Genomic DNA, 19,257 nt, shown 5'->3' on the forward strand with positions numbered 1-19,257 from the left:
TGCAAGGGCGAGAATCAGCCAGCGGTGACCGACGCATGCACTCGGGCGGGCGGGCGGGCGGGTGCTTGGGGGGGTCGCTCGGCAAACTCTTGCCTGTGTGTGTGTGCGTACGCGCGCGTGCATGTTACCTACAGACCACCCTCTATCGCTCGCTCTCCCTCCCCCCTCGGTACACCCCCACCTCCCCCCGAAGAAGGAAAAACAAAGACTCGAAGAGGAAAACACTTTCAATTGGGGTTTCGCTGGAATGACGTCACTGCAAAATGTCTCGGGGGCTCATAGAAACCAGCCAAGTTTCGTTCGGTTAAACTGTCGCTCACGACCATAGACGTCCATTCCACCGTTAGGGTGAATGTACGTTCGTGTATTCCACTTGCAATGGATCGGACGTGTATCGCCGTCAATGGTTGATTTTTTGGTAAGAATAGTCAATCGGCGAATGACGTCATCTGGTTGTTGTTTTCTTCAATGACCAGTCTTGAATGACGTCGAAGAAGATGCGACGGTCCCCAAGGAGCGCAGGTTTTTAAAATGGCTTGACACCGCCATCCTGTGGGTAGATTGTAAAGTGCAGGCATTTTGTTCAAAGGACCCCATATTACGTAGACAGTGGGTGGGACTTTACTCAAATGGAGATCATGGATCCTGGATGAGCGGGCCACCCACGAACGACCCCCCAAAGTGCAAAATAAACCCAGTTCTAATCATTATATCATTCATTTCGCTGTTGGCCAGGAATACTAGAGTATTATTGCCGAGTGTCGACACGAATGTACTGCATTTTATGCCCGCTTTCCTTTAGTTACATGACAGTGGCAACTAGCCTTTTTGTTGTTTTTATGTTTTTTAAATGTTTAACCCGTCGAGTCGGAAGTTGGAACAACACCGACACTGACAATAAAACACTCCATAACGAGTTTATTTTCCGCTATGACCAAGTGACATATGAGGCTTTTGTTTTGTTAGCTCAAGTGCAGTAAAATATACCAGTGTTTGACAGTTAGCATGCGAGCTAGCTTAGCTAGCCTTGTCTATTTTCTTCCCGTCCGACCAAAGGATGAATTGTCAAGTCATTGGGACACATACCAGGAAGTAGCAGGGGTAAGTAGTCGATTCTGTTATTTTAATACAAGGCTGTCAAACTGGGCTTAAAGTCAATGTCATTTCATTCTGGCCAGATCATTTTAGATCTAATATTTAGATTTTTTATTTTTTCCAAAATTGGATCAAAAGCCCCAAACAGTCCGTTTTTATGGATCTAAAGCAATGTTTATTTGAGCTGTTTTTTTCTTAGCCATGGGAAATGTTTTAATCATGTTTTTTATTTCAAATGGAAACAAAACATTTTTTAATATCTATATATTTATTTTTAGATTTTACTAATTGGTTTTTGAACTAAAAAACACAAAAGAAAACAATTTGATTAAAAAACTGCAGAATCAGGAAATGTAATGTATTTTATCCTAAAACATCATCATCGACTTTCTTGGGCCGCACAACATGAGACGGTGGGCCAGATTTGGCCCCCGGGCCGCCATTTTGCCACCTGTGACCTATTTCTAACGTGGGCCATCAAAGCGTGAACTTTTGACCATTGAGGAGAGAGTGAGCGTCTCCAAGAAATTGAAGGATGGGACATATGAGGGAAAAGGTAATATCCCCATGAGACTAAAAGTGTGTGTGTGTTTTGATTTCAACTTGTAAAGGGGAAAGCTTTCCACAATACTAAGTGAGCTGCAAGTGCAATCAGTGGATTGACATCAGCTGCTTGTTTCAGGCCAACCCCCGCTCCTCCAAAGTTTGCCAGTCAGCTCAGCTCAGCTCGGTCGGTCATGGCTGGATGGCTTGAGCCAAAAGCACCCTCCCCCCGCCCCCACGTTGGCCCAACCCCCGTCCAATCAACTTTTTCACCTATGTATGTCCCTTTTGTCATCATTGTAAAGCCTCCCAGCCCTGTCTGGTATAAACTGTCAAAATTCAGTTCAAGACTTTTTTTTTTGTTTTACCTATTTGAAACTTTTGACCATTTTGACCCATTTAAGAGCACCTTTGTTGAATGATATTTCACCCATTTTGGTCTATACAGCAGTGTCTGATGACAATAAATACTTTTGATTTGAAATAAAGTTGTCACATCCCATAAGACTAGGCTTTCATTTCAAACAATTCCACAAAGTGTAGCTTTTCATATAGAGGAAACTTTCCACAATACTAAGTGTCCTGTGAGTGCAATCAGTGAATTGTCGTCAGCTGCTTGTCACAGCCCAACCCCCGAGCCTGTTTCAAGTTTGTCAGTGAGCTGGATCAGTGCTGGATGACTCGGAATCAAAAGCTGCCCTCACCCACATTGGCCCAACCCCCGTTGTGGATTCAACTTTTTCACCTGCTGGAAATCGGTGAAAATGAGCCGTGTTGTATCGCTCCAAGATTGTCATTTCATTTTTCACAAGTTATTTAGTTCATGTTTACTGTATGAATGTCTCTTGTCATTGTCTTTCATTATTAATAAATCAGCTCCTCATATGAACGTTCCATATTTTTTATTTTTGAAACTAAATGTGTCAAACAGATCAAATGAAAAGTGCATGAAGAGAAATGATGTAGGCAAAATATAATGTGACTCCCATCCAGCATTTGACAGACAGATGACAGCACATTTCCATAGACTGTACAATCTCCATTCCATATGCGCCATATTTTATCTCTTGGGCACTTTTTTTTAACATTTATTTGACAGTTGCGTTTATTTTTTAGGGAACTGCTGGTTTGCCATTGACCTTCCTCGTTCGCTGCCAGCCCCCCACATCCAACCAGTTTGGACGTTTACTAGTGAATCGTCGGGACCGGTCATTGCCCCAAAACCAATGGGAATTGAGCCCAAATCAGGCCTAAATGAACACCAAGTCATCCAAAATCTACAGGAATTGACGGGACCTGTCGGGGCGGCAGCGAAAGAGTGAATTGGCGGCCATTTTGAGGAAGCAGAGCCACTTTTTTTTCAGGACAAAACGGCGAGCGCGTCGCTCAGCGTCTTCAGCTCGTCTTTGAGCTTCTCCAGGCCTCCTTGAATCTTGCCCGGGTCGTCCAGGACCTCCACGCTGCAGGTGTACGGGTCAAACTTGATGGAGAAGGGCCGGCGTATCCCCGCCATGAACGTCCTGGCGGAAGATAAAGAAGACGCTCCCACTTAGGAACAAATTCCTTCCCAGTCTCCGTGGTTTTTGCGATTAATGGGCGTTAATGGGCCATTTTGAGAAGAACATTAAATGTCAAAATATTTTTACAGCAACAAAATATACATAGGTTAAAAATGACAAGGATTCATATGAAGTCAAACTGTTTTTTTTTCGCCGTCTTTTCCCAGGGCTCTCGTACGTACCGGAATTTCTCCTTGGCGTCGGCGAAACTCTCGGAAACAAAATAGACGGGCTGGTAGGTCTGATCCTGGTAGGGCTGCGCCGCCGCCGCTTCCGGCTGGAACTCCCGGATCTCGGGTTCGTCGGACAGCGAGTGCTGTCAAGCGGATAGAATTCATTCATGAATACGCTCGACGTCAAATTAAGATGAAAACCTATACCAGGAGTTCGCCGTAAGAAGAAAGCAGTCCGGCGCCGTAGGCTCGCACTTCGCCATTTTGTTTGCACAAGCCGTACTCCACGGTGAACCAGTAGAGCTGCCGCGGCGCCACAAAACGCTCGCGTCAGAATGGCGGATACATTGGCACTGGCCGGCTTTTTACCATGGCGATCTCACCGTGGAGAGTTTCTCGATATCCTCTTCCGAAGCCCCGAGGGACGCCAAGCCCAGATTCTACAGAGAGAAAAAAAGAAGATACGATTACGTCTGGGGGCGTGTCTAATCTGTGACATGCAGTAGACCCAAAACCAACAGAAAGTCAAAGGAATCAGAAGGGAAAGATGCAGCAGCAGGAAGTCACCCAGAAATGCCCTAAAATTAACAGGAAATGATGCCCAATATAAAAATAATAATGGGACTTTGTCATCATCAATGATTCGACAAAAGCCTAATTGTCATCATACCCAGCTGCGTATGACCAAATGAGTAAATAACGAATGACACCAAAGTGGAGAGCATAGAGCGGCTGCCCCCGTGTGCGCGCCGCCATTTTGGCTCCAATTGCCAAATGTAGGAGCCCCGAATGTACTGAAAATCTCACCTGGGAAAACTGTGCAAAGGTGCGGTCCGCCAGCATTGGAACGTGGCCCAAAAGCTCGTGGATGCAGTCGCTGGAAAGACAAAACGGGGGTGCTTAGCTTAGCTTAGCTTAGCTTAGCTTAGCTTCCCATTGACGGAAGGCAACCAAAGCCTCTCTTTGTTGACATCGGTCTACTCACGGCTCCGGGGAATGCATGGGCGACGATCCGTGGCGAATGTACTGCGTGCACTGAAAGACCCGGAAGGCCAGGCTGGCCAGGAAATCCCTCGCCGACAGCAGACCGGCCACCGGGCGCAGCATGAAGCCGCTGCGTTCTGTTGCCGCCGCCACGGAAAAAAGGCTCAAGTTCACGGGGAGACGACACGCCCGTCCCTCCGCCCGTCCCTCCGCCCGTCCCTCCGTCTTTGCTACCTTTGAGGAAGCGCGAGATGTCCTCCAGCTGAGGGACGCTGTCCGGACCGTAGCCGCAATGCTTTTCCAGCAGCCGGAAGGAGTCCAGGTATTCGCTGCAGGCGTGGCTGGAGTACAAGTCTCGCAGCGTCAGGTAGACTTCCCTCCTGCACGCCGGCGCCGCGCAAACGTTAGCAAAGTGGCGGGAGCGTGCTTTTGGCCGGACGCCTCACCAAGTGGCGATCTCGCTCTCCGTGTATTTCACCCTTGGGATGGAATCGCCGCTGCGGAAAGGAAGACACTTGAGGTGGGCGGACAATCCGGCGGACATATCGCCGCCATCATTCTTACTGTCTGTATCCAAAGGCGATGTCGGCCACGATTTGTCTCCTCTCTCGGTAGACGGGGTCCGTGAAGCCCTGTTTTGCATTCCCCCGCGTCACTCTCTCGTTCGCCGACGGGGGGCGTTTTGCCAAAGCGGCTTACTCACGGGGTGCTCGGGGTCCAAGTCCGGGTTGTATTTGGTGATCAGGTGGTGGCATTTGTCCAAGTCGGAGATTTTCTTGGGGAACCAGTGAACTGGAAGGAAAAGCAGAAGAACGGGATGATCGTTTCGAGCCGTGAGTCGGACGACCGGACCGCCGGCGACCCATCTCTCACATTTGACTTCCTGGCTGGTCTTGACCCGTTGGGCGTTCCTCTTGACGGAAGCCACGAGGGTGGCCACGTCGGAAAGGGGCGCCTCGCAGCGCACAAAGTACTCCAAAGACTGCGCCTCGTCCTTGGCCTTGCGCGTCTCCAGATGGTGGATTTTGGCTTCGAAAGTCTGGACGACATTTCGCCGTCATCCAAAAATACGACAACAAGACAAATTGTTGAACCCACCTCAAAGACTTTGAGCGTCCTGGACAACAAGTGCGTCTTGTCGCTGTCCAAAGTGAAGAAGAGGTTGACCAGGGCTCTGCCGTCGTCCTCCTCAAAGACGATCTGCTCGCCGGCTTCGGCGGCGACGGCGGCGACGGCCGCCGCCGCTTCGCGTTCCTTGCGCGCGTCGTCGATCAGACTGCGACGTCTTCCGGGGAAGCGTTGAGACTGCCAAATGAATACATTCAGAAATAAAAGAAAATGGTCTTCTAGAGCAAATGTGGCGGCCCGGGGGCCAAATCTGGTACACCGGATCATTTTGTGCGGCCCGGGAAAGTCAATGACGAGTGGGAACATTCCGTTTTAGGATCAAATTCAAATGATAATTATTGATGTATATTACATTTCCTGATTTCCCCCCTTTTAAATCAATAATTGCAATTTTTTAATCCCTTTTTCAGTTTTTAGTTCAAAAAACATTTTGTAAAACCTTAAAATATATTTAAAAAGCTCAAAAAACATTGTTTTAGATATATAAAAAAACTGAATATTCAGATCTTTTAAACCAGTTCTTATAATCCATTTATAAAAAAGTCCAAATATTCTTTCTAAAATGGCCCAAGTGCCGATTTGCAAATGCCGAAAGTCAACAGGTCCGCATTTTTTGTTTTTGTTGTGGTTGCAAAAATGTCGTTACCGTGATGGAGTCGGAGCGTTCCAACTCGGAACCGGCTCGGCGGACGCTCTTGGACGAGGACGTGGAACTGCTGGAAAGTGGCATCTCGGGGCCGTTTCGCTTCTTCTTTTTTCTTTTCCTTTTCGGAGACTTTTCTGAGTGCTGCTCGATGCGACGGCTGTGCCTTTTTTTTTGGGTCTGTAGGACGCGCGCGCGGTTGCGTCTTTTTATACGCTGTTTTCTTGGCGCTGTCTGACGTCAAAGCCGAGTCATTTGTGTGCTCATCGATCACGGCGCATCCGACATTTGTGAGCTACTTTTCTCACTTACATCAGCCCCCCCGAATAAATATCGAAGAAAGAAGATTGATTTGGATATATTGCAATGACAGGGGCGCCAAGACGGCGAGCCTTGTGAAGATGAGCCACTCAAAAAATGAGTTTATGTATGTATACTTGCTGTATAAAGGGAATGCCTTTATTGTCAAGTACACCGAGATTGAAAGCTTCACCTTAAAGTACACACGTTATAAATAGGCTGAAAAAATGATTCAGTGTAACAATGAAATGAGATAGAAAAGTCAGCAACATTTCATAATAAAGGGGGCAATCTAATCTGTGTGTATATTCATGTGCATGTATGGTGTACATTGTGTGTCATTGAAATAAATATGTCTTCATATTTTTGGCAGTCGTTGAAACTTTGAAACATGCTAATTATACATTCATTCATTTTTCTGTGTCATTTCTCCCCACGTGGGACGTGGGGGTGCCGGAGCCTCTTCAGGACCGGATTTAGCCACCGCTGCTATAAACCTTTCCTCCCGAATTATGATAATTGAAATGGCTCATTGTTGCGGCTCATGTCTGCCAATATGTGGACCTCCACAGAAAATGTCAAGTTTGTGTGGGACCATGTCATATTTAGAAGTTGTTTTACAATGGCACATTCACTTCTTCTATTAAAAGAATCCATTGCCAGTGGGAAAATCCTTCATTTTCTTGACTGCAATCAACTGATGATTGTGCTAATTGAACCGATTGGCTTAACAAAACTGTGGTGTCGGGGGTTTTGGACCCAAATCTGCACCTTGTCTGCCCTTTTTCTGGAATGACTTTTAGCGCCTCTGCTCAAAGGTAAGCAAAATCCCGCGTTCAAATAAAAGAAAAGCCGAGAACGGCAAACAATAGCCCAGCTGCTTTCGTTAGCTGCAATTAGCGCGCCTGCAATTAGCGCGGGCAAAAGCGCGCGTCGGCTTAATTGCCGCCATCGGCCATTTGGACTTGGCCCAAAATACATACCAGGAAATTCGGCGGAGGAGAAACACGGGAACCAAAGGAGGAGGTTTTCGCAATTAACGCCAAAGCTTGGTTCCCTCCCGTGTGAGTCAAAAAAAAGCCTCGCCCTGTTTTGCCACGCCTTCTTCCCATCCACTGATTGACAGCTGTCCCTGGATGCGAGTGAGTCATTTATTTTCTTCGAATTAAGGACTTGTCACTCAGGAAATGGCTGGACACACTCCCTGAATTTCAGCTTGACTAATATTCTTTTTGGGGCGAATAAAAGGTATGAGCGGGTGAATGGCTAGCCTTGACTTCTCTTGTAGTGCTGACTCAAATGGAGAGGATTTGCATCCAATCCATTTACGTGCATGACATACCACATGCCACTTCCATCAAATTCAAATGATTTGATATTGATTTATATTCAGTTTCCTCGGTTTTCCTTTTTTAAAAATCAATAATGGTCATTTTTTAAATCCATTTTTCTCTGTTTTTAGTTTAAAAATCGTTTTGTAAAATCTAAAAATATAGTTAAAAAAAAAAGCTAAATTAAACTGTTTCAGATCTATAAAAAAATTGAGTTAAAAAGAGAAAACATGCATGATGTCTGCATTGTGAGCTGAAAGCAAAAGACGACAAATGGATTAGAATTCCATTGCCGTCAATGGCAAGCCCGCTTTAAAAGATGTCATAAAATCCCATGGAAGCATTTGTTTCCATAGTTTTGTCAAATGTGCCTATTTGCCTGTTTTGTTTTTTTACGGGAAGTCCGAGAGCACGTAAAGACCTTGAGACTTTGTCCGCCGTTTGCTGCGTTTCCACGCCGATAGCCATTTTTTACGGTATTTTGCCCGTCCATCAATTTGTGCCGACCACAGGTGCGCCAACCTCCGCCCGCTCTCGTTAGCGTTGGCTAATGGCGGCTCACGCGCGACAGGCGCCATTTAGCATCCGTCTCCCCATGACACGCGTGGACGCCAAGCGTCAATGAGTCATGGTCTTTCACAGCTGCCGATTGGGACAAATGCGGACGCAATTACAATCTTTTGCCTTTTTTCGCAGAACGTGCTGACGGAGGGACCGCAACGCACTTCGACACCGACGCGGCGAGACGTGACAACGGCGAGAAGTCGAGCAAACTAGCGCCGTAACAAACGACAAAAAGTGGCGGAACGACAACAAACAGCAAAAGCGAGAAGAATTGATTGGAGTAAAGTTGACCAGAAAAGGTTCCTCCAAAACAGGCGTGGAAAAAGCTAAAGATGCATGCAAATGTCACTAAATGGCTTTGTAAGTAACGTATTGATGTGTCCACACTTGACTGGATTGATTTGTTTGGCCAGTGAGGAAAATGTCACATCCCATATCGACTAAATGCGGGACATTTATTTCACCCCCCGCGTCCCAAAACGCAACTTTACAACAGACGTGTGAAAAAAGGACATCCAAATATATCTATATTACCTTTTTTAATGATTCATTGACTGATCAAAAATGACTCAAGGATATATTCATTTGTATTTTTTGTCCAGATCATCCATCAACAGGAAGTGACACAAACAAGCAAAAATGTGACCTGAATTAAAAGGAAATAGCCTGTAAATAGTTCAAAATTCAAAGGAGTGCCCCCCCCCCCAAAAAAACAGCAAAAGGCAAATTTAAAGGGAATTTAGCCAAAATGCCCCCAAAAAAAGGACACCACTCCAACAAATCAATACAAGTGACTAAAAGTGAGCTGAAATGCACAAAAAGTGAGGTGAAAATTTGTAGGAAGCCACCCAGAAAGTCCCCAAAATAGCTGAGTGTTGGGAGACGTGCATTTTCGGTGCCATTGCCAGTAGAAATGGTGGTGTCACGGCGGACATATTGTCCTCCACCTGCCCCGCGGCAACAATGAAACGCAAGATCTGTGGATGGAGAGACTCCCAATTAGATTTACCTTTCCTTAATGGGAGCCGTGGCGTGCGTACAGCGGCGGTGGCGGCCCGGGGCCACCTGCTTACTTCTTTACCTTTTCTTACATTTATTCCTTTTTTTTTGCTCTTTTAGAGATGCTACAGATGTGAACTCTTTTCCCTTGGTCAAGCAGAAAGTCAAAAAAAGACGCCACATTTCAAGAAAGATGAAAACACAAAAAGGAAACAAAATGCCTGGGAAATTTGAAGAAAAAACTAAGGCGATAGAAGGAGAGAACATGTGAAAAAAGGCAAAGGAAGGGCGTCAACAATGTGGCTCATGGAGGCGCAGATCGATGGCCGCTCCAAATTTGTCATCGACGCTGTGATTACGCCGTTGGCGTCGGCGCCACACGGCCTTAATGGAGCACGCGGGATGCGGGCAAGGCAGGGCGCCGTCAATAACGCCGTCTGCCGGCTGAGCCGCTCCGTGGACGGAATACGCTTGCCTTGTTAATCACTTGCGTCTTCATTCACATCCCATTGTGTACAATTTGGGGGTGCACAATTAATGATAAATCAATGATATTGAACATAATTTAAAAATAATGTTGGTTCCCTCCCCTCAGTTACCCCCCCTAGTGTTTCTTTTGAGTTTATTTTTCAAAATCCCAAATTGCGCATTTATCTTAACTGAAGTAAGCACTAATAACCAATATCAACTCTGCCGCCATGTCAAGTCTATTAAAACACAAAAAGGTTCCCCCCCACTTTGATCCCTATTTTTCCCCCCAGTTTACGCAAGCGGCGGTATCTTTTTCGATCATCTTTCGGTGCAATCGGAGCGGCGGGTCCGACCCCGGGGCGCCGGGGGCGCCGAGCACGCAGGCCACAGCGCTTGGGTTTATAAATAGAGGCGAATTTTCCAAAATGAGCAATTACTGTACATTTGTCTGGGTGGCCGAGCGCTTCCCAAATGCTACAATCGCATTTGATTTCTTCTGCCAGTACAGATGCGTTCTGGTAAATGTCAGCCGGTGACAGGCCCAAAGCCTGCTGGCCGCAACCATACCCTGAGGGACTCCGCCACTGTCACTTCCTGTCAAGAGCGCCCGTGTCGCTGGAGAGCAAACACAGAGCCAGCCAGCCAGCCAGCCAGCCAGCCAGCGACCAAACGGACTGCCTTTCTTCACTCAATATGCGATTTCCTACATGTACAAAAAAATCACAGCAATTTGATGATAAGCACGTTTTTTGGCTAACTCCGGATGTGACTGGAACGTACTTGAACTCTTTTGGTGTACTTTGTCGTAAAGTCAACTGGATGGGAGTCACAAATGGTGACAAAAAATTAAATCTGAATTCTTTCGATGGCATTGCCCCCAATAGATATCCAATCGTGTGGTGTCCAATCATCTTTCGGCCAGAAGACTTGAGCATTGAAGTGGGAAGGTTGGCACCGGAAAAAAAACCTTATTATTTTTATTTTTTAGGATACTACTCAACTAAATATGAGATCATTTTTTATTTTTTTACATTTTTCACTATTTCACCATATTTTTTTCATAAAATATCAAATAAACTTTGATGTAAGTTTTATATTTTTAATGAGAAATGTTTTCATAACTATGCCCTGCGATTTTTCGATAGAATTAAAACCTCACAATAACATCATTTCGGGGTCAGCAACGTAATACTAATATAAGCCACTGGGGGGCAGTCGTGCTCATCTTCCTCCCACCGAAGAAGTAACCACGACGTTTTCGGGGCTGCGATTTGTCTCACAAAACGTCACAGGCTGAAAAATTAAACCCGAATTAAGAACAACCCTGCCAATAATCTGTAAGTATTCATAACTAAGTTTCTGTGCCGGGTCGCTCGAAAAAAACGACTTCCGTTGAGCCGCTAAAGTTAGTTTGCCTGTACTTTTAGCATCTGGAGTGCTAACGTTGGCTAGCAAGGAGCTAACAGCTGTTTTTCAAACGTGCTCTTCACGCACGGCTTCCGTGACGTTGTGACGTCACCCTTGTACCGCCGAGGAGTTTAGGTGACGTTTGTTGATTGCGCCGTAATTGTGACAAAATGATTTTGTCACCCCCCCCCCTCCTCTGACAGCTTGATGTTTGGTGACGGCACGTCGCCTGTTCGTCAGCTAACATTGGAGCCGCCGTCAAACGTCGCCGTTTCTTGGACGCTTTGTAAAAACGCCATTTACTTTGTGGCACATGCACGAGCCAAACGTGACGGATGCGTGCGTGAATGTTTTCCCGTAGCCGTTTTCGCGAGCCGCATTTACTCTAGTAATCCTGTGGACTGGTACACTTCAATCACTCTCACTACTCGTGTTAGTTGACCGGGTTTATTTTCTGTTTACAGGAAGAAGGTGAAGCAACTCTGTAATGGATGTCACAAGAGGTGAGTCAATTCAACTTCTCCACAAACTACATTTTCTTCAACTGATTGGACGCTATCCACGTCTAATTGGCTCCAAGTGGGCGACATAACTAATGTTAGTCGGCCACCCACCTCCCCGTCCAAATGAATTGGACGTCTGTTACGGACAAACCGATAGATGTCATCCAGAAGAAGAAAAATCTGAATTTTTTCCCCCCACTTCTAACCGATGGCACTCACCGTCCCATCGGTTAGAAGTGGGAGGCCAATATTGGTTGGTGGGCTGTATTTGTTAATATGACAGCCGCCAGGCCTCCCCAGTTCAAATGAATTGGACGTCTCTAATAAGGATAAAGTAATTGGCGGGCGGGCGGTTGGGAGTTCTCCCCAGCGTAGTCATTTCCTCGGTTGTAATTATTTGAAAACCCGTCTTGACACGCCGTGGAGCCAGTTTTGCTAACGTCACCAACCAACCGCTTGTCGTTTTAGCCGGTAAAGGCGAGCCGGGACTGCAGAATCCCGCCGGGCCCACGGACAAAACTGCAAACTTGCATGCGTTGGAAAGGTGGGGAAATTGTTGCCGCTGTTTCCGTAAGCGGTCAAATGTGGCCCCGTTTTTTTTAACTTTCTTCCGCTTCCGCAGCATGCTTCCCAAAGCGGTAAAGAGGCGAGTGCATGCCTTGAAAAGGCTTCAGGTGCAGTGCGTCAACATCGAAGGCAAATTTTACGAGGAAGTTCACCAACTGGAGCGCAAGTACGCCGACCTCTGCAGGCCAATCTACGACAAGGTACGTTTACGCTATTCCGCCTTCCGAGGGTGTCAGACTCGTGTCGGTTCGTTTTGGGCCGCTTTAACGTCAACTCCAGGGCCGGACCATTTTAGAAAGATTTTTTTGAAAATAACTGGATTAAAAGCCCTGAATATTCAGTTTTTTATAGATCTAAAACAATGTTTATTTTATCCTTCTTTTAAATATATTTTTAGATTTTGGAAAATGATTTTTGAACTAAAAGGAAATGTCATATACATTTATATCTATCATTTGAATTTGATCCTAAAACAAAGTCACGATTGACTTTCTCGGGCCACACAAAATGATGCGGCGGGCCACATTTGGCCCCCGGGCCGCCACTTTGACACGTGGCTTCCGGGGTGACGCACGCCTATGATCGGCTTGGCTTGCAATTTTTGCCCTTTGACCTTGTGGGGCTAAAATGGAGTGGTTTGACATTCCAAACATGTCTGGCCAATGTGGCTACCCCTTGATTCCTTTTTGGGTCTGGGCCAACTCTAGCGAAAACATGTCGTGAAAAAACACAAAAGGCTATTTTCTCTTGATATGAAAGAAAAATGTGAGGGAATAATGACTTTGGGTTTTGCCGAGTCGACATCCAATGCATTTTAAAGGGTAAGTGGCTCTAGGTTAGCGAGCGCTACGCTATGTGGTAGCTTGAGTTACTTTTGCAGTTCGGCCCCAAGCCAGCCGGGTGGGCTGCGCCCTAAAAACGTGACGGCAGCTGCCGCCGCTGTAGTTTTGGGGGTCGGTGCGGGCTATTTCCAGCGCGACGGGGCTCGGATTTCACTCTCCTTCCCCTCTTGCGTTTCAGCGAAGAGATATCGTCACGGCCGCGGTGGAACCCACCGATGCCGAGTGCGAGTGGACCAGTGACAAAGATGAGGAGGATGAGCTCTCTGTGAGTCACTGCAAATGTCGTCATCACATTTAGATATCTTCGTGGTTTTTTTTCCCAATATATATACATACATGATATTTGTCCCCTCCTAGAAAATGCTATTATTTGATTAACAGACGCCTGTTTTTTTTTTGTACACGGTGTAGGACCAGATCAAGAAAATGATTGCCATCGACACCAAGATGGAGGATTCCCCGTCCGTGGAAGACCCGAAAGGCATCCCGGACTTCTGGCTCACCATATTTCGCAATGCGGACATGCTGACCGACATGATCCAAGTAAGTTTTGGGCGCCCAAAGTGGAGCGGAAGAGCGCCCTCCCGTCCTAACGGGGGCGCTCCATCTTTCAGGAGCACGACGAGCCCATCCTCAAGCACCTCAAAGACGTCCAAGTCAAGTTTTCAGAGGTCAACAAGCCCATGGTGAGTTGGGAGTGGAGAACGTTTTCCGCCGTCGACGCCGGCCGGCCGGCCGGCCTCAATGTCGGGAGATTTGTCTTTTGGCAGAGCTTCACGCTGGAGTTCTACTTTGAGCCCAACGGCTACTTCAACAACGCCGTCCTCACCAAAGTCTACAAGATGAAGTCGGAACCCGACACTTCGGAGCCCTTCTCCTTCGAAGGGCCCGAGATCGTGGACTGCGTGGGGTGAGTTCCAGGCGGACCCGCGGCCTCGACTCGGTCGGATCTGACGCTCTTTGTTTGCCCCGCCCACCGCAGCTGTATGATCGACTGGCAGAAGGGCAAAGACGTGACCGTCAAGACCATCAAGAAGAAGCAGAAGCACAAAGGGCGCGGCACCGTCCGCACCGTCACCAAACAAGTTCCCAACCCTTCCTTTTTCAACTTTTTCAACCCCATCAAAGGTGAGCGACATTACCTTAAAAATACTCGAGGAAAATATCATATATGTACATAAAATGCTTGTAGTTATTGGATGAAAAGTCTCTCCGGCATATATTGCGAGTATGGCCCGACTGAAAAAAACTCAATTAATGCCAGAAAAATACTGTGAGGTCATTATAAAATAAATTGGACAGAATGACAAAGTCGCTCATCTGATAGGCCTTGAGCAAGTGAGCGCATTCGACCACCAGAGGTCGCCACAGTTCAGTTCTTTGACGGATCCATAACAATCGGCAATAACATCACTTGCTTTGTTTTTTAATGCAGCTTCACCAGACGGCGGCGAACTGGTGAGTGTTGGCGTCCCGCCCAAAATGACCGCCGTCCATTGTCCCCGTGCTCCGTTCCCAACTCGCCCCCCCCCCGGTGCAGGACGACGACTCGGAGTTGACGTTTGACTTTGAGATCGGGCATTTCTTCCGCGAGAGAATCATCCCGCGAGCAGTCCTCTATTTCACCGGAGAGGCCATGGAAGACGACGAGAGCGTAAAGCCGCCGCCGCCGCCCGCCAGCCGACCGTCCGTCTGCCGCTGACCCAGCGCTCACCTCTTTTTCTCTTTTTCTTTCAGTTTGACGAGGAACTGGAAGAGGGTGACGAGGTTTGTAAATTATTATTATATTATTTTTTTGCACATTGCCCTTCCGCCATCTGACTGTGGTAACCCCCGGCCGCCGTCAGGAGCAAGACGACGACGACGATGACGAAGAAGAAGACGATGATGACGACGATGACGAAGATTTTGAGCCCAGGGTACGTACGCACGCACGCGCGCGCCGCCAACGGCGACGGACGTCCGCTCGTTTAGACTGGGAGGGATGAAAGGCGGAGCCTAAAAAATCTGACCTTTTTCATTTAGTTTTTAACATTTGATGACTTGAGTAAATCGTGTCATATTTCATATTAAAACCTTAATTTTCGAAAAAACCCAATATTTTTTTTAAAAACAATTCAAATAGATCAATAGCAAAAACATTTTAATTTTGACCCATGATTAAAAAGACCCGAATTAAGCCAGAAACAACATCGTCTTTCCCCACTAAATGGATTGGACGTCTGTCTCCGTCAACGACTTGACTGAATGTATTGATGGACTCGTTGATTTATTTATTTTGTTTGGTCACAGCATTCCTGAGCTCGCGTGCCATTTTGTTAAAGGTGACATTTTGTTGATGTTTTTCCCCTCCTCCCTGACCGTGTGGCTTTTTTTGCCGGGTGTCACATCGTCTCACGGCTCTTTTTTGCCAGGATGACTTTCACTGTGGCAGACAGAGCCTTGCATGCCATTTTTCTTGGGCCACTTTCTCCTTTTCTCCTCTTCGGAGTCACTTCTGGTCGATTGGGTGCACTTTCATTTCTACGGCAACATTTTGGGATGGATTCCTTTGCTTTCATTCTTGAAGTTGGTGCCATTGAACGTGAACGGGCGACCTTTGGCTCCTGGCCCCTCCCTTCCTCCCTCCCTCCCTCGGTTCCATTTTGAGGGACTTTTCCCTCTTTGCTCCCCATTTTACTGGCACGGCAGTTTTTGGTCAAACTCCTCCGTTCCCTTTTTCCTTCTCTCCCCCCTCTCGGTCTCTCTCGGTCTGTCTCCCACCTTTTCTGAGTGTCCCCCGTTTGTGTCTCGCAGAAAAAAGAAACCCCCGCCCAGCCCGCCGAGTGCAAGCAACAGTAAAGCGCGCCTGCCACCCACGGGAGCTGCCCTCCTCCTCCTCCTCTTCCTCCTCCTTCATTTGAGCCAATCAACAAGAGCCCCACCCACATTTTCCAATTACCAAATCCCCTTCTATGAACACTCTCGTCCCATTTTGATTTTTTTCCCCAGCGATTAATTTTGTTGTTGTTGTTGTCGTCGCCCTTTGCCAAAAGGCGGAAGTGAGCATTACTGCCAGTTTGTGACAAGAACCACAGCCCCCGCACCCCTCGCGTGCCAGACGTTAATGTCATTGACTGCCATTGAGGGCGATAGACGTCCGATGCCTTTTGACCGAGAGAGGATCCATCCATCACAAACACATAATTAAAGTTTAAAGAATAAGAATGGAAAAATCTCAACTTTAAAAAAATTAAACTCTGGACCACTCGAAAAAGTCAATATTTTCAATACTCTTTTAAAAAAAAAAAAAATGAAACCATGACAGCCCTCCCAGTCAAAATGGCTAGGACACCAGACTTAACAAATGTACATTTAAAAACATAATACATAAATATAACCCATCTTTGAAAATCTATGGTAAAATAGCCTTTTTTTTGATTTAGCATTACAAATATAAATGATCAATACTAGGGATTTTTTTTCACTTTTTGGTTCCACGCAACTGGGAAAGGGATCTGTTACTCAGGGTTTTTTGACATCCACTGCAAAATTGTTAGCATAGCTTGCTAGCCCAGCGTCCGTCCGTCCAACAAAGTTCCCTTCCTTTTGTCTCTCTCCGTATTCATACTTTAATTTATTTTGGTGTATTGTATTGAAGCCACAGCAACAAAAAATAGTTTGTTTTGTTTAGTTCTATGTTTAGCCAGCCAAATGGAATGTCCTATCCATCCCAGGTGTTTGTTTTTTTTAACTTGTCTTTCTTTTGGGGACGCCAAATCCTTCTTTTGGACTTTGTTGGCTTTGGATTCCAGCGTCGGCAGATGAACGCCAGGACTAAAGCCAACGCCGCCTTCTCTCGAATGTATTGAGTCGTGGTGGTGGTGGTTGTCGTCGTTCTCAAACGTGCTAACGAATGGCCTTAAACTCCTTCACTTGGCTGACTTCAATTTGTACAGAATTCAGATATTCTATTAAAGTTGTGCACCGCTGCAAATCAAGCTTCCGTCAAGTCATTTTTGGCTCTCACTGCCTGTTCACCATTGGCACTTGTTTGGGGACTAGTATAAGTAGTTCGGTGTTACGGCTGATTTGGGGTCATCCCGGGTCACTTCCTGTGAAGTCTTTCAGCCACCTGTTGGTTTTATGGCCATTTCTGCTGCCTGCGGGGGCTGTTCCGGGCCACTTCCTTCCAGGATGCGCGAGCCACGTGACAAGGGGCTAGAGTGGAACAGGGACCCTTCTTAGCTCGCCACCAGCTGCGGATGTGGACTCCTCACGGCCAGTATGCTAACGAAGGGCCTTAGACCAAGGCTTCCTTCGTGAGCTGCATTAATGTCAACTCCATTTCATGTGGGCTACACCTATGTAGATTTTTTTTAAATGGATTAAGAGCCCTGAATATTATTTTGTTTTATAGATGTAAAACGAGATTTAAAGTTTTTTAAGTTTTACAAAAGGATCTTTGAACTAAAAACAGAAAAAAATGATTAGAAATGACAAGTATTGATTTAAAAAGGGGGAAAATCAGGAAATGTAATACACATCTATACTACTCATTTGAATTTGATCCTAAAAACAGAAAGTTGCCACTCATTATTGACTTTCTCGGGCCGCACAAAATGAAGTGGCGGGCTAGTTTTGGCCCCTGGGCCACCTCTTTGACACATGCTTTAGACTTCATTCTTTATTATCATTATTTTTTCAAAGGCTTCAATTTGTGGGGCCATTTGTCGTTTTCCCACAAGGAGACTTAAACGTTGAGCTCTTTAATGCAACCGAGACAGGCTTGGGACAGCCTTTCTGTCAGTGGGCGGGCGGTGACTCCGCCCTCTACTTCGTCACTTCCGGGAGGCGGGGCCTAGGAAGAAGGCTCGTCAGTGCCGGCTACCGCGCTGGCTTCATTGGTGCTTGACCGCGTTGCCGATGCCGTCCGCCGTGCTGTCCGCCGTGCCGATGGCTGTGCCGACCGCCTTGCCTTCCGCCATGTCGGTTCTGAAAGAGGGCGAACTGGAGAAGAGGAGCGACAACCTGCTGCAGTTGTGGAAGCGCAAGACTTGCGTGCTGACCCCCGACGGCCTGAGCCTGTACGCCGACCCGCACAAGCGGTCGCGGGGCCGCAAGGAGCTCAAGTTGCAGAGCATCAAGAAGGTGGACTGCGTGGAGCGCAGCGGCAAGTTCGTCTACTTCACGCTGGTCACCACCGACGACAAGGAGATCGACTTCCGCTGCCCGGGCGACGACCGCTCCTGTTGGAACGCCGTCATCGCCATGGCTCTCATCGAGTACCAGAACCGACAGGCCGTCCGGGACTTTAAGACGCGCGGTGTGCTGACCAGAGAGCCCTGATGTGGGAGCCAGCCGGAAGGGGAACCCAGCGCCTCCAGATATGGTCAGTAGTCCCTTCTTCCGCTGGCTAAAATAACAAAAGACCTGTGGCGTAAGAGATCGTTGAGCTCCGTTCCATTTGGAAAGAAAAAAAACGGATGTTATCGGCATTTGAAAGAGTTTCATTCGCTGTCGGCTTCCCTGAGACCAGAGAGGGTCTTCCGCGGCGGCCATGTTGGAAGGGGCAACGTCCCCCCCCACCCCAATGTCGTTCAAATTCTGCCTATTTCTTACCCAAAAATGATTTGGTCAGCCATTGACGCCGCTCCGCGTCCAGTCAGTCCCTGGGAAGTCGGCGGCAAATGACAAACGCGTTTGAAAAGAGCCGTTTTAAAAGAGCCGTTTTCAAAAGAGCCGTCTGTCATCTTAGTTCTCGATGGAAGAATATGGCTTGCGACATTTTTTTATTTTTTTTTTATTTATTGTTTTCCCGCAGGCAAAAGAAAAACCCCAGGACCAATCCCAACGGCGGGACGAGCGGTCGCCGCGCTCGGCCTGAAAAGTCAAGATGAAAAATGGCTTCTGTTAATTTATTTGCTTACGTCTTTTTGAAATGAACTTTTTGTATTTATTTGACCAAACAAACGGCCGTGCCTATTTTTGGCAACAACAAAACATTTTGGCTGCCAAAGTGGATGTTTTTCTTTTTTGAAGCAGTGAGGAATAACTAAGTAGGATTCCTTTGGATTGTTTATTTATTGACTCTCTTTTCTACGACTTACTCAAATGAATGGACGTTATGTCAAATTGACAGTAAAAATGGCTACTTTTGTACATTTCA

The 19,257-nt window shown here is 46.8% G+C and overlaps 3 protein-coding genes and 1 long non-coding RNA gene across 8 annotated transcripts; 3 read left to right on the forward strand and 1 right to left on the reverse strand.

The window, feature by feature from the left end:
• The first annotated feature begins 625 nt into the window (after positions 1-625).
• Positions 626-10,737, forward strand: LOC144192028 (uncharacterized). Its single transcript, XR_013325027.1, has 3 exons — positions 626-1,101; positions 8,453-8,680; positions 9,440-10,737. It is a non-coding gene; the product is annotated as an uncharacterized LOC144192028 (long non-coding RNA).
• On the reverse strand, positions 2,570-6,286 carry th (tyrosine hydroxylase). The gene is made up of 13 exons (XM_077711029.1): positions 6,129-6,286; positions 5,453-5,659; positions 5,228-5,393; positions 5,058-5,146; positions 4,919-4,986; positions 4,801-4,851; positions 4,589-4,734; positions 4,356-4,491; positions 4,178-4,247; positions 3,754-3,810; positions 3,578-3,673; positions 3,380-3,513; positions 2,570-3,158 (listed from the first exon to the last, which is right to left on the reverse strand). The coding sequence occupies exons 1-13, from the start codon at positions 6,210-6,212 to the stop codon at positions 2,999-3,001; spliced, it is 1,464 nt and encodes a 487-aa protein (XP_077567155.1). The 5' UTR covers positions 6,213-6,286; the 3' UTR covers positions 2,570-2,998.
• A 252-nt stretch (positions 10,738-10,989) lies between the features above and the next one.
• On the forward strand, positions 10,990-17,085 carry nap1l4a (nucleosome assembly protein 1-like 4a). 5 transcript variants are annotated; one of them, XM_077711031.1, is made up of 14 exons: positions 10,990-11,127; positions 11,662-11,700; positions 12,169-12,244; positions 12,323-12,467; positions 13,288-13,374; positions 13,521-13,652; positions 13,724-13,795; positions 13,880-14,019; positions 14,092-14,237; positions 14,545-14,567; positions 14,650-14,763; positions 14,847-14,876; positions 14,957-15,028; positions 16,904-17,085. In XM_077711031.1, the coding sequence occupies exons 2-14, from the start codon at positions 11,685-11,687 to the stop codon at positions 16,958-16,960; spliced, it is 1,110 nt and encodes a 369-aa protein (XP_077567157.1). In that variant the 5' UTR covers positions 10,990-11,127; positions 11,662-11,684; the 3' UTR covers positions 16,961-17,085. The 5 variants fall into 5 exon arrangements, with proteins under 5 accessions (XP_077567157.1, XP_077567158.1, XP_077567156.1 ...); XM_077711032.1 differs by lacking the exon at positions 10,990-11,127 and adding an exon at positions 11,196-11,332; XM_077711030.1 differs by lacking the exon at positions 10,990-11,127 and having other exon boundaries at positions 11,385-11,700.
• An 845-nt stretch (positions 17,086-17,930) lies between these two features.
• phlda2 (pleckstrin homology-like domain, family A, member 2) lies at positions 17,931-19,257 on the forward strand. Its single transcript, XM_077711035.1, has 2 exons — positions 17,931-18,480; positions 18,913-19,257. The coding sequence occupies exon 1, from the start codon at positions 18,015-18,017 to the stop codon at positions 18,435-18,437; it is 423 nt and encodes a 140-aa protein (XP_077567161.1). The 5' UTR covers positions 17,931-18,014; the 3' UTR covers positions 18,438-18,480; positions 18,913-19,257.

The sequence above is a fragment of the Stigmatopora nigra genome, unplaced genomic scaffold (assembly GCF_051989575.1).
Source record: "Stigmatopora nigra isolate UIUO_SnigA unplaced genomic scaffold, RoL_Snig_1.1 HiC_scaffold_25, whole genome shotgun sequence".
NCBI classification, from domain to species: Eukaryota; Metazoa; Chordata; class Actinopteri; order Syngnathiformes; family Syngnathidae; genus Stigmatopora; species Stigmatopora nigra.